This window comes from Denticeps clupeoides, chromosome 4 (assembly GCF_900700375.1).
Source record: "Denticeps clupeoides chromosome 4, fDenClu1.1, whole genome shotgun sequence".
Taxonomy (NCBI): Eukaryota; Metazoa; Chordata; class Actinopteri; order Clupeiformes; family Denticipitidae; genus Denticeps; species Denticeps clupeoides.
Window position 1 is genome coordinate 7,393,226 of NC_041710.1, and position 13,481 is coordinate 7,406,706.

The 13,481-nt window shown below is 49.3% G+C and overlaps 1 protein-coding gene across 2 annotated transcripts in view; it reads left to right on the top strand.

Annotated features, from left to right (window-relative positions):
* The window catches only part of pax5 (paired box 5), a 39,853-nt gene continuing 26,372 nt past the window's right edge, over positions 1-13,481 (top strand). Inside the window, exons 1-5 of one of the 2 annotated variants that reach the window (XM_028976470.1) lie at positions 1-130; positions 8,755-8,920; positions 10,009-10,206; positions 11,114-11,178; positions 12,999-13,124. In XM_028976470.1, the coding sequence (XP_028832303.1) occupies positions 100-130; positions 8,755-8,920; positions 10,009-10,206; positions 11,114-11,178; positions 12,999-13,124 (586 nt within the window). In that variant the 5' untranslated portion in view covers positions 1-99. Of the gene's footprint in view, positions 131-6,906; positions 7,196-8,754; positions 8,921-10,008; positions 10,207-11,113; positions 11,179-12,998; positions 13,125-13,481 lie in introns of those variants that run through there. The other variant, XM_028976469.1, reaches the window with a different exon arrangement.

A 13,481-nucleotide genomic window follows, 5' to 3' on the forward strand; every position in this document is an offset into this window, starting at 1 on the left:
CACACACACGTGGTGGGCGAGGGGAGAGGAGCGGGAAAGTTTCTCTTCTTTCTTTCTTCTACTCTCCCTCTCTCTCTTCACTTCACCCTCCTGCCCAGCATGGACACAGAGCTGCGCGCAGCCAGGTCAGGTAAGAACCCCCCCCTCCCTCTCTCTCCCCCTCTCTCTCTCTCCCTCGCTCTCTCCCTCCCTCTCTCTCTCCCTCTCTCCCTCTCTCGCTCTCTCTCCCTCTCTCTCTCTCTCCCTCTCTCCCTCTCTCTGTGTCAGGCATGGTTTGGGTTCTAGGTCAACTTTTCTGGATAATACATCTCTCTCTCTTCCTCCCTCTCTCTTTCTTCCTCTCTCTCTCCCCTCTCTCTCGCTCTCTCTCCCTATCTCTCCCCCCCCCCCCCTCTCCCTCTTTCTCCCTCTCTCCCTCTCTCTGTGTCAGGCATGGTTTGGGTTCTAGGTCAACTTTTCAATAGTTGCATGCTGCCAGGTCAGGTAAGGCCCGCGATCTGGATAATACATCTCTCTCTCTTCCTCCCTCTCTCTTTCTTCCTCTCTCTCTCCCTCTCTCTCTCTCTCTCCCTCCCTCTCTCTTTTTCTCTCTCTCTGTGTCAGGCATGGTCTGGGTTCTAGGTTCTATTTGAAGACGATAAAGGTTCCGTGTCGCTTGTTGGGCCTAAACATCCACACTCGTGAGAAACGCTCCTCTGGACATTTTCAACATCTCAACTTCACGCCTTCGGCGAGAGAAAATCTGAAAGAAAAGAAAAGGCCTCACGCACGCCGAGATTCGAGGCACGTGGCTTAAAACGTCACCGATTTCAGGCCACCACGTGCCCGGGCAGGGGGGACAGTGACAGACCGCCGGGGTCCGAGCCGCCTAAACCAGAGAGAGAGAGAGACATGACGTTAAAATGATGTTAAAACAGAGGGCGAACGAAACAGTTGGTCTGCAGCTTGGAAGCGTGTGATGCTGCTGATGGGGGTGTGTTGATGTGTTGTTAATTTTGCTGATGTATGTTGATACTGCTGTGTGTGTTAACGCTGTTGTGTGTGTGAATGCTTCTGATGTGTATTGATGCTGCTGTGTGTGTTAATGTGTTTTAATGCTGCTGATGTCTGTTCATGTGTGTTAATGCTGCTGATGTGTGTTAAGATGCTATGTGTGTTTATGTGTGTTAATGCTGCTGTGTGTGTGTTTATGTGTGTTAATGCAACTGATGTGTGTGAAAGCTGCTGTGTGTGTGTTTATGTGTGTTAATGCTGTGTGTGTGTGTTTATGTGTGTTGATGCTGCTGATGTGTGTTAATTCTGCTGTCTGTGTTAATGTTGCTGATGTGTGTTAAAACTGCTGTGTGTGTGTGTTAATGCATGTTAATGCTTCGGATGTGTGTTAATGCTGCTGTTTGTGTTAATGCATGTTAATGCTGCTGATGTGTGTTGATGCTGCTGTGTGTGTTTTTATGTGTGTTAATGCTGCTGTGTGTTAATGCTGCACGTGTGTTAATGATACTGATGTGTGTTAATGCAGCTGATGTCTGTTGATGCTGCTGTGTGTGTGTGTTTATGTGTGTTAAAACTGCTGTGTGTGTTAATGTGTGTTTGATGCTGCTGTGAATGTGTTAATGTATGTCAGTGCTGCTGATGTGTGTTAAAGCTGCTGTGTGTGTGTTTATGTGTGTATGTGCATTTAGGCTGCTGTGTGTGTGTGTTAATGCTGCTGATGTGTGTTAAAGCTGCTGTGTGTGTTTATGTGTGTTAATGCAGCTGATGTCTGTTGATGCTGCTGTGTGTGTTTTTATGTGTGTTAATGCTGCTCATGTGTGTTAATGATACTGATGTGTGTTAATGCAGCTGATGTCTGTTGATACTGCTGTGTGTGTGTTTATGTGTGTTAAAGCTGCTGTGTGTGTTAATGTGGGTTTGATGCTGCTGTGAATGTGTTAATGTGTGTCAGTGCTACTGATGTGTGTTGATGGTGTGTGTGTGTTAATGTGTGTTAGTGCTACTGATGTATATTTAGGCTGCTGTGTGTGTGTTAATGCTGCTGATCTGTGTTAATGCTGCTGTGTGTGTTAATGTTGTGTTTGCTCTGTGTTAATGTGTGTTACGCTGTGTGTGTTGGGGGGTGTTACACTGTGTGTGTTAATGTGTGTTACGCTGTGTGTGTTAATGTGTGTTACGCTGTGTGTGTTGGGGGTGTGTTACACTGTGTGTGTTGGGGGGGTGTTACGCTGTGTGTGCTGGGGTTTGTTACGCTGTGTGTTGGGGGGTGTATTACGCTGTGTGTGTTGGGGGTGTGCTACGCTGTGAGTGTTGGGGTGTGTTACGCTGTGTGTGTTAATGTGTGTTACGCTGTGTGTGTTGGGGGTTTGTTACGCTGCTGTGTGTTGGGGTGTGTGTTACGCTGTTGTGTTGGGGGTGTGCTACGCTGTGTGTGTTGGGTGTGTTACCGCTGTGTTGTGTGGGGGTGTGCTAACGCTGTGTGTGTTGGGGTGTGTTACGCTTGTTGTGTGTTGGGGGGTGTGTTACGCTGTGTGTGTTGGGGGTGTGTTTACGCTGTGTTGTGTGGGTGTGTTACGCTGTGTGTGTTGGGGTATGTTACGCTGTGTGTGTTGGGGGTTTGTTACGCTGTGTGTGTTGGGGTGTGCTACGCTGTGTGTGTTGGGGTGTGTTACGCTGTGTGTGTTGGGGTGTGTTACGCTGTGTGTTTGGGGTGTGTTACGCTGTGTGTGTTGGGGTGTGTTACGCTGTGTGGTGTGGGGTGTGTTACGCTGTGTGTGTTGGGGTGGGGTTCGCTGTGTGTGTTGGGGGTGTGCTATGCTGTGTGTGTTGGGGGTGTGTTACGCTGTGTGTGTTGGGGTGTGTTACGCTGTGTGTGTTTGGGGTGTGTTACGCTGTGTGTGTTGGGGGGTGTGTTACGCTGTGTGTGTTGGGGTGTGTTACGCTGTGTGTGTTGGGGGTGGTGTTACGCTGTGTGTGTTGGGGGTGGGCTACGCTGTGTGTGTTAATGTGTGTTACGCTGTGTGTGTTTGGGGTGTGCTACGCTGTGTGTGTTGGGGTGTGTTACGCTGTGTGTGTTGGGGGTGTGTTACGCTGTGTGTGTTGGGGGTGGGCTACGCTGTGTGTGTTAATGTGTGTTACGCTGTGTGTGTTGGGGTGTGCTACGCTGTGTGTGTTGGGGTGTGTTAAGCTGTGTGTGTTAATGTGTGTTACGCTGTGTGTGTTGGGGTGTGCTACGCTGTGTGTGTTGGGGTGTGTTACGCTGTGTGTGTTGGGGTGTGTTACGCTGTGTGTGTTGGGGGTGTGCTACGCTGTGTGTGTTAATGTGTGTTACGCTGTGTGTGTTGGGGGTGTGTTACGCTGTGTGTGTTGGGGTGTGCTACGCTGTGTGTGTTGGGGGTGTGTTACGCTGTGTGTGTTAATGTGTGTTACGCTGTGTGTGTTGGGGGTGTGTTACGCTGTGTGTGTTGGGGTGTGTTATGCTGTGTGTGTTGGGGGTGTGTTACGCTGTGTGTGTTGGGGGTGTGTTACACTGTGTGTGTTGGGGTGTGTTACGCTGTGTGTGTTGGGGTGTGTTACGCTGTGTGTGTTGGGGTGTGCTACGCTGTGTGTGTTGGGGTGTGTTACGCTGTGTGTGTTGGGGTGTGTTACGCTGTGTGTGTTAATGTGTGTTACGCTGTGTGTGTTGGGGGTGTGTTATGCTGTGTGTGTTGGGGTGTGTTATGCTGTGTGTGTTGGGGGTGTGTTACGCTGTGTGTGTTGGGGGTGTGTTACACTGTGTGTGTTGGGGTGTGTTACGCTGTGTGTGTTGGGGTGTGTTACGCTGTGTGTGTTGGGGTGTGTTACGCTGTGTGTGTTGGGGTTCGTTACGCTGTGTGTGTTGGGGTGTGTTACGCTGTGTGTGTTGGGGTGTGTTACGCTGTGTGTGTTGGGGTGTGTTACGCTGTGTGTGTTGGGGTGTGTTACGCTGTGTGTGTTGGGGTGTGTTACGCTGTGTGTGTTGGGGTTCGTTACGCTGTGTGTGTTGGGTGTGTTACGCTGTGGTGTGTTGGGGTGTGTTACGCTGTGTGTGTTGGGGTGTGTTACGCTGTGTGTGTTGGGGTTCGTTACGCTGTGTGTGTTGGGGTGTGTTACGCTGTGTGTGTTGGGGTGTGTTTACGCTGTGTGTGTTGGGGTGTGTTACGCTGTGTGTGTTGGGGTTCGTTACGCTGTGTGTGTTGGGGTGTGTTACGCTGTGTGTGTTGGGGTGTGTTACGCTGTGTGTGTTGTGTGTTACGCTGTGTGTGTTGGGTGGTTGTGTGTGTGTGTGTTACGCTGTGTGTGTTGGGGTGTGTTACGCTGTGTGTGTTGGGGTGTGTTACGCTGTGTGTGTTGGGGTGTGTTACGCTGTGTGTGTTGGGGGTGTGTTACACTGTGTGTGTTGGGGTGTGTTACGCTGTGTGTGTTGGGGTGTGTTACGCTGTGTGTGTTGGGGTGTGTTACGCTGTGTGTGTTGGGGTGTGTTACGCTGTGTGTGGTTGGGGTGTGTTACGCTGTGTGTGTTGGGGTGTGTTACGCTGTGTGTGTTGGGGTTCGTTACGCTGTGTGTGTTGGGGTGTGTTACGCTGTGTGTGTTGGGGTGTGTTACGCTGTGTGTGTTGGGGGTGTGTTACGCTGTGTGTGTTGGGGTGTGTTACGCTGTGTGTGTTGGGGTGTGTTACGCTGTGTGTGTTGGGGTGTGTTACGCTGTGTGTGTTGGGGTGTGTTACGCTGTGTGTGTTGGGGGTGTGTTACGCTGTGTGTGTTGGGGTGTGTTACGCTGTGTGTGTTGGGGTGTGTTACGCTGTGTGTGTTGGGGTGTGTTACGCTGTGTGTGTTGGGGTGTGTTATGCGGCGACGCGCCTTTTTCCCGGTATTTCGTCTCTCCGAAGCTTGAGTATGAAGGTAGAATAAAACCGGCAACACGGCGAAGCTGATAAAAAGTCAAGATAATTTAGATAAATTTAGATGAATCTCTCACTCACTAAACACAGCACTGGGTGAACGTTTAATTACTTTTAATTACTTTTAATTTTAAAACGCACCATAAATACGGATTAAAACGTGCCAGTAATGTTGATGATGGCGTGTAGAGAAGCGCCAGGAGAACCAGCGGACGATCTCCTGCAAGGACAAGTCTACAGATGGAGAACAACATTGTCCTGCTGCTTTATTTGATTTACCCTACAATCTACACGCAGCGTGATTTACCCTACAATCTACAAGCAGCGTGATTTACTCTACACGCTACACGCAGCGTGATTTACTTTACAATCTACACGCAGCGTGATTTACTCTACAATCTACACGCAGCGTGATTTACTCTACACGCAGCGTGATTTACCCTACAATCTACACGCAGAGGTTTCGTACGGTCCCGTTCTGTTGTGCGTGTTTTGTCCCCCGCCGCGACCACGCCCCGACGTTGGCGGACGGAAGTTGACGTCCGGACCAGGCCCCGCCTCCCCGCTCCGCCGATTTCGTTCGTCTGTTGCGCGCCGGACGACGACTCGATTCTTTTTCGAGTCTGAACGAACGAGCACCGAACCGGCGCGGGTATTCATTGTTATTAACTTTCATCATCATCATCATCGCCATCGTCATCGTCATCGTCAGCAGCACCCGCAGAGCCTCTCCAAGCACTTTTTTTTTTAGAAAGGCAGGGGGCTCATAATGAATTATGCTAATTATTTGGACCGAGGGAAGCCAATTCGGGGCGCTTTTTAATTGCCTGTGCGTGTCTGTCGTGAACACGCTTCTTCTCCTCTCACGCAGGGGAATGTGACGTCAGCACGTCATGAAACGAACGGCGACGCGCACGGTCACCTCCACCCCATTCAACCGGTGTCCGCCTCTCAGGCCTCCGCCAGCGTGCGTGCGTGCGTGCGTGCGTGCGAGCAACTCGCGCTCTCAGGCATGACGTAACCGAAGTGAACCCTAAAATATGAACCCGAACTGCGGTTTGGAATCGTCTTCGTTTTAAACCGCCGAAAACGGGAGAAAAAAAACAGCATCCGTCCATTTTTTAGAATAATAATTACACCACCAATAATGGTGATATTATAAAATGATATATATATATTTTCGAAGCAGTGTTCGACCTTCTAACTTGTAGTTTAGCGCCAGAACTTCTCTGACTGACCACGCCGAACGAATTTAGGTCCAAATTAGAAATCTTAATATTTAAAATTTTTTAGAATTCAAAATAACTCGCAATTTCGTTTTGAAGGGACACAAACTAGCTAAAAAAACTGAAATAAAAATTAAAAGGATGGTTAGGGTTTTCATGACGGATTAACGCGTATAAAATAGGAAGTTGAATCATTGCGATTCCAACGTTGCAATTCACGGCCCCGGATCAGAAACTCGGGATATTTCTCATTTCGTTCTTTACTTCGAGGTTCTTTCTATTAAATCCTTTTTTTTTCGCATTTTAATGATCTACAATTAAAACTCGATCGAGTCCATTTAAGTGAAACTCATGAATTATTAACGTCGGAATCTCGTCGCCGACGTGACGTCACCCGCGCCGCTGCCCGCGCGGCCAATCGGCTCCCCGCGCGCCTGAGCGCGACGCGCCGCCGCGCGCCGATTGGCCGGCCGCCTCCCGGCGACGGGCGCGCGCGGGCGCGGCGGTGGCTTCAGCGCGGTCCGCCTCCGGCGCTGTCCACACGAGAGCGGGTCCTGAAACGCGCCGCCAGCGAGGCGCCGAGCGGAGCCCGGCATGCAGCGCGACACGCCAGCCCGTGGATTAAGCGTTTAATTCCCCATCCCCTCCCCCCCCCCCCACCATTCGTCCCGCGACGAGGGGACATGAGCGGACGGGACGCGTCGTGGACGTGAAAGTTTCCTCGGACTGAAGCCTCTCGGCGCGGTGGCGGGGTTCGGGAGGGGATTTATTCCGACATGGAGCCGCGACGCGATGACCCCGGACGACGATGACCCCGCCGCTGAAACGTCGCCTTTATAGCTCAGCCCCCCCGACTCGTGGCGGATTCTGCCGTTCCCGCTCATCTCTGCTATAAGCGCTTTTTACAAATTCTTCTTCTTCTTCTTCTTCTTCTTCTTCTTTTTTTAATTCGCGCAACTCCCCTCTCGTTCTCGATCGCGTTTCCTCGGCCGTTTCATCGGCGGCCGGACCTGATGGAGATCCACTGCAAGCACGACCCGTTCGCAGCGATGCACAGTAAGTCCGAGGCTCCCCACTTCCACGCCAGCGACCCGGGACGCAAATAAAAAAAACGAAACGTCGGCAGCGTCTTTATTAAAACCAGAAGGGATGCAGCCACGCAAAAACGACTTTCTTTTGTCTAAAAAACGAACGATTATTATCATAAAAAAAAAAAACAGAATGTAGAAAGTGAAAAATTAAGAAACCCCGGAAATCGAGGAGTTTAAAATAAAAGTTTTACGAAATCTTAAAAAAAACATTACAAACGCAAGAATAAAAATAAAATTACAGTACTTATTTACACATGTAATCAATGAAAATGAGTTTAATAAATACACAAATGTAGGGTCCGTCAGATAAAAAAAATTCAAAAGAAATATTTATTCACGAAATAAAAGAGTTTGTTTAGCGCTATGGCCGCGTTGTGTATTAATGTTCAGAGCAGTTCATTTCCGCCTTGTCCCAACGAAAAGATAAAAAAAAAAAGATAGTAAGGATAGAATTAAAAGATGGGCGTGTGTAAACTAATGCAGACTCGATCTAACTGGATTTAAAAAATGCGCCTCAGCTCCGAAGGATGATCACCAGAAATAAAATGATCTTTATCCCGGCCGATACGTTACAACGTGTTTGGATGGAAATGGAACGAAATGGAATTGTGGAGGGATGACGGTGGAAAAGATGCTCGGGACCTGCAGCCCTCCCGCTTCTCCCAGTTTGAGAAGTTTCGTACTTCCACCGCACCCCGGTTTTGCCCGGTAGAGAGGAGGGGCGTGAATTTTAGTTATTCCCTGCTGGGGTATTTAAAATCTATTACTGCCTTTAGCCTAGAGTAAATCCCCATCCAGCTTCTCTCTCTCTGTGTGTGTGTGTGTGTGTGTGTGTGTGTGTGTGTGTGTGTGTGTGTGATCTGCACGAAGGCAATCAGTATGTTAATATGATGGAGTGACTGGATTATCGCTTCAGAGTCCTGCAGTGGAATATTTTTACAGATGACGCTGGCATGTGCTGTTCACTGTTACAGTCTTGGAGTTGGCACACACACACACACACACACACACACATAGAGCACTGCAAATAAAGCAGCATTTTCATTAATGAAGGAACGCCACCGGTTGCGGAGATGTGATTATCTGAGAGCGGTCGGAATAAGAATGTAAGCAAACACACACACAACTGATGTATTCTGAGATATTCTGGAAAAGATCTCTTTATTGAGCTTTAATAAAATGTATTCAGAATGTATGTCTGCACAGATGGAGGGGAAAATGTAAAAAAAGATTGCGTAGACCCCTCAGATGCACGGATCCGCACGACGCCGTGTAATTTCTTTTGCCATTGTGTTGTCGGGTAAATATTCAGAAGACAACGGTGGACTGCAGGGGACAAAAATGTGATCTGTGACCTTTGACCTGTTTGTGACCTTGAACCCCCCCCCCCCCCCCCCCCCAATTCAGTTTTTATAATGAATCCCTTCTGTCGTCGTGGCTGTCAGCGTAACGTCCACCTTCTCTTCTCCTCCCTCACCTGGCTGTGTGTGTGTGTGTGTGTGTGTGTGTGTGTGTTCGCCGCAGGGCATGGCGGGGTGAACCAGCTGGGCGGGGTGTTCGTGAACGGCCGCCCCCTGCCCGACGTGGTGCGCCAGCGGATAGTGGAGCTGGCCCACCAGGGCGTCCGGCCCTGCGACATCTCCAGGCAGCTGAGGGTGAGCCACGGCTGCGTCAGCAAGATACTGGGCAGGTACGCTCTCACGCTCCCCGCGTCCCCGCGTCCCCATGTCCCCACGTCCCCGTGTCCCGACCCCCGCTTCCGTTCCGGGTAAATAAGCAGCGCCCCTCCATCCACGCCGAGTCCACCGAGAGTCCCCCTGCGCTGCGTAGCCGAGGTTCCTGGCGAGGCGCAGGGGTGTCCGGCCCCGCTCTCCCCACCCTCCTCCCTCCGTCCTTCTTAAGAGAGGGTGCTCGGCCTGAAGGGCAGCGCCACGTCCCCGCTCGTCCTCTCCCCGCTGTCTTTCATTCTGGCCCACAATGACACAAAGGCCGCCAGAGGAGAAGATCCATCATATTTTAAATTAGCATCAGAATGAAAGTGGTACCTTATTTCTGGCCGAAAAAAAGAAGAAGAAGAAGAAGAAGGGGTGGAGGAAAAAGAAAGGCGGAGTCAAAAAAAAAGAAGGATTAAGAAAAGGAGAAGAAAGAGAAGCAAGAGCTGTTTGAAAGGAGCGGAATCGGTTTGAAAGTGTGTGTGTGTGTGTGAGATATTCGGAGAGTAAGACAGAGAGAGAGGCGGAGAGAGAGGAGCCGTTCGGATGAGCGGAGGTGGGGATTAGTAACCGGGCCCTTTGGCCGTATCTAAAAATGTGTTTCCTATTGTTCCCCCCCCGCCGCTGCCCGGCACCGGCAAGCCGCGCGGCCTAACGCGCTGGAGCGTTACCGCGCGCGTGTGTGTCTGAGGATGTTGGTTTGTGTGTCCGCGCGTGTGTGTGTGTGCGTGTGTGTGTACGTGTGTGTGTATGGGGTGTCATCTGTGCTGGATTTTTAAATTAAATGGCCTGTATTCATAACACTGGGCTTCTATTAAACCGGCGAGGATGAAACTGCGTTCTTGGCTGTGTGAGTGTGTGTGTGTGTGTGTGTGTGTGTGTGTGTGTGTGTTTCACAGTTCCTGAGGTCACGATTAGGTGTAGGATTATAAAATTCCGACAGGTTTCATAAGAAGACACTGCACAGTCGTTTCGCCTTTTTGTCCCGTGCTGTTTGTTCCCTCGTTGACGGTGCGATTGGTAAAGGCGCTTTACGTGTGTCCGTCTTGTGTTTTTGTGCCGACAGGTACTACGAGACGGGCAGCATCAGGCCCGGGGTGATCGGGGGATCCAAGCCAAAGGTTGCTACACCAAAAGTCGTCGACAAAATCGCTGATTACAAACGCCAAAACCCCACCATGTTTGCCTGGGAGATCCGGGACCGACTCCTTGCCGAGCGAGTGTGTGACAACGACAGCGTGCCCAGCGTCAGCTCCATTAACAGGTTCATGCCGCATGTGTGTGTGTGTGTGTGTGTGTGTGTTGTACACGCACCGTATGTCCGAAATTGTGTTTGTGTGCATAACCACATGCAGTGCGTTCTGGTCTTTCTGTATTATTTATGGCCTCACAAATTGCTGCCACACACCATGAAAGATGAATGATGCTTATGTTCTGGTAAAAGTGACGTACAGGTGAGGCTGGTGTTCATGCTTTATCATGTGCATGAAAAATATCCATCTCAAAACCGATGTCTTCATCTCAGCAATGATTACGATTGGATGTAGGTGCTGCAGGTATCATCGTCACTAAGCATCACCGTAGGGTGGTAGTAGCCTAGTGGGTAACACACACACCTGTGAACCAGGAGACCCAGGTTCAAATCCCACTTACTACCATTGTGACCCTGAGCAAGACTGTCCCTGTAACTACTGATTGTAAGTCGCTCTGGATAAGGGCGTCTGATAAATGCTGTAAATGTAAATGTAAATGTAAATGTAAATGTGTCTGGTCCCGGCAAGTGTGTGTGTTGACCATTCGATCCCTCAACACGTAGTGAGAGAAAGACGGGGAATAAGACAGAAAACTTGGTGTTTATGAAGCAGGGAGCATCTTCGTGGTTCTACAGCTTGTGTACAATGACACATCCTATATTCCTGAGAGAGAGAGAGAGAGAGAGAGAGAGAGAAACGGGGAGGTTGTGGAGAGGGAGAGCAGCTCTGCTTGAGCAGCCAAGCAGGAAGTGTGAGACTTTGCTGCCATGTCAGCCTGCATCACACATCCTCACACACACACACACACACACACACACACACACACACACACTGTTCCATTTTTATTTATTTATTTCTTGCTCTGTGTCCCTACATACTGTAATTTTCCTCTTTCCCCCCCCCTCCCACAATTTTCAGGATCATTCGCACTAAAGTTCAGCAGTCTCCTGGTCAGACAGGTCCGGTCTCAACTCACAACTTAGGTAAGACGCATAACAACAGTCCGCCGCTGCCATGCGTCGTCACCACACATTCCACTACATTCTCCCAGACGAGTGTTTCCGTAGCGGCATAGGCCTGAGGTGAGGCGGCGTAGAAGTACGGGTACTGACTGCTGCTGCTGCCGCCGCCGATGTTTCCATGCATTTTAATACAGCTTTATAATACATTTTTTAAAATGTCAAATGACAAAAATCTCAATCGTACACACAATATCCTTATCATACTGGTCTGCCAGAATTAGGGAAATGCATAGCTCGAGGCGGATTTTCCAAATTCCCGACCCTTCACCTAAAGAATTTTCCTGAAATCCACTTAGATGTAATATGCGTGGGGATGTCAGAAATACTTTTCTTTTTGTGCCATTAACATGAGCACACGAGGTCTTAGGTCACCTGATCACCTGACAATGAATTTGCATGTTCGGAGTCCATACGGACACTTTTCCTGAACTAGACTTTGCACTTGGAGCAATTCTTGTGTACATCATAACACATTTTTCACACCGAATTCTCGATCGATCATTGATTGTAACAGTGACCGCTAACCGATTGATTATAAAAAAAAACGTGCCGTTACCGTGCCGTTACATCGCAGTGGTTTAAGGGGCTTTGAGGGATTTTTTTTTCCTATAGCCCTGAATATGAATACTAAAGTGTGACGCGCACTGGATCCACTTTTTTTTCTATAGCCCTGAATATGAATACTAAAGTGTGACGCGCACTGGATCCACTTTCACTCTTTCTAATCGCAGTAATCACACAATAGCTCTTAATCTAAATTAATTTCACATGCGCCTTCCAACGCCGCGCCGACTTCAACCGATTACACTGATAAATAGTTCTCATACCCAGGCGGAAAATTGAAATTTTGGATTCTTTCGCCTGCGTTTACATCTCTACCCCTTTGCAACCAAAAAAAAAAAAAAAACTAAGTGAAAGAATAGCAAAAAAAAAAAAAAAACTGATAATTGAGGTGATAAATCACGGAGGGAAGAAAGGGGGATATGCATTCATTACGGTTTTAGCTGGCACTGGCGAACGAACGAGGCTGCGGAAGCCTTTTATCTCCAGCTAAATGATTTGTGTGCGGGTCCTTTTCCTCTCTCCTTCCCGCCGCCGACGCGGCCCACGGGGACCCGGGATTAGCTTCATCTAGGCACCTTTGTGTCCCTCCCGGGGCACCGTACTGTCAGTCAGGCTGTAAGTCAGCTGACTGGAGGAGCGATAAGAGCGGGAGAGTGGGGGAGCGTTTCTGGGTTGACAGGAGCGTGGCTTTAAGTCAGAGGCCACGCACCCGTGGCCCCCGGGTGCAGCAAACACCGGCGCAGTTCACAAAGCCATTTAGTGGCTGACACGAAAGAAAGGGAGCCTGCCACTCAGGTGCTTGTAAAAGGCGCGCACGGGCGCCATCACGGCCTCCCGAAAGGCGAGGGCGCCGGCGGCCCTCCAGGACGTAAACAGGACACGAACCAGACACCCTGTAGGTTGTCCTCAGCAGTCGTGGTCGGCTGGTCATGGATCCGCGTTTAGTTTCTGGTGTGAGTGAACCCCACAAGCCCACATCTAATGAGGGCTGATGGATGGCGTAGCAGCAGGAGCAGCTGGGCTTCAGCCTGTATTGAGGTTCATGGAGAGCGGCTACCATCCCCGTCAGCCGTGCTAGAAATCTATTTTTTTAATGTTCTTTTCATGCTAGGAAGAGGCACCATTGCTACATATTCATAATGATGAATTATGATGAATTGGTGTGTAATAGCTCTTTGTAAATGAGCAATGATACTCACGTTCTCTGCTCCGTGCAGCCTCCAAAGTCGCAGTGACGCAGGTGTCTGCGGCCAGCAGCGACACCGCCGGCTCCTCCTACTCCATCAGCGGCATTCTGGGTATCAACTCTGCCACTGATGCCAACAAGAGGAAGAGAGAGGAAGGTAGGATGTGTGTTTTTATCATTTCAACGTAGGTCTTAACCATCAGGGGACTGATAATGTCCTCAGGGACCTATGTGCTGTCACTTCCTCTTTCTGTGTATCAGGATGGTTGTGTGTGTGAGCTATATATGTTAGGATATATGTTTATTGTAGACTTGTTTATACTCCTGCTTTTTAATAAACATGCATTATGTTAGACAGAGTAATAAACATGTAACAAATATATTGTAAATGCACAGCAAACTATAACTATAAACAAATCACAATTATAATCATTTAAAAAAAAAATCTTATAAACTCAACTAACACACCCAGATACAGCTCCTACAATCTGCACATTTCAATGAATGCCCACAG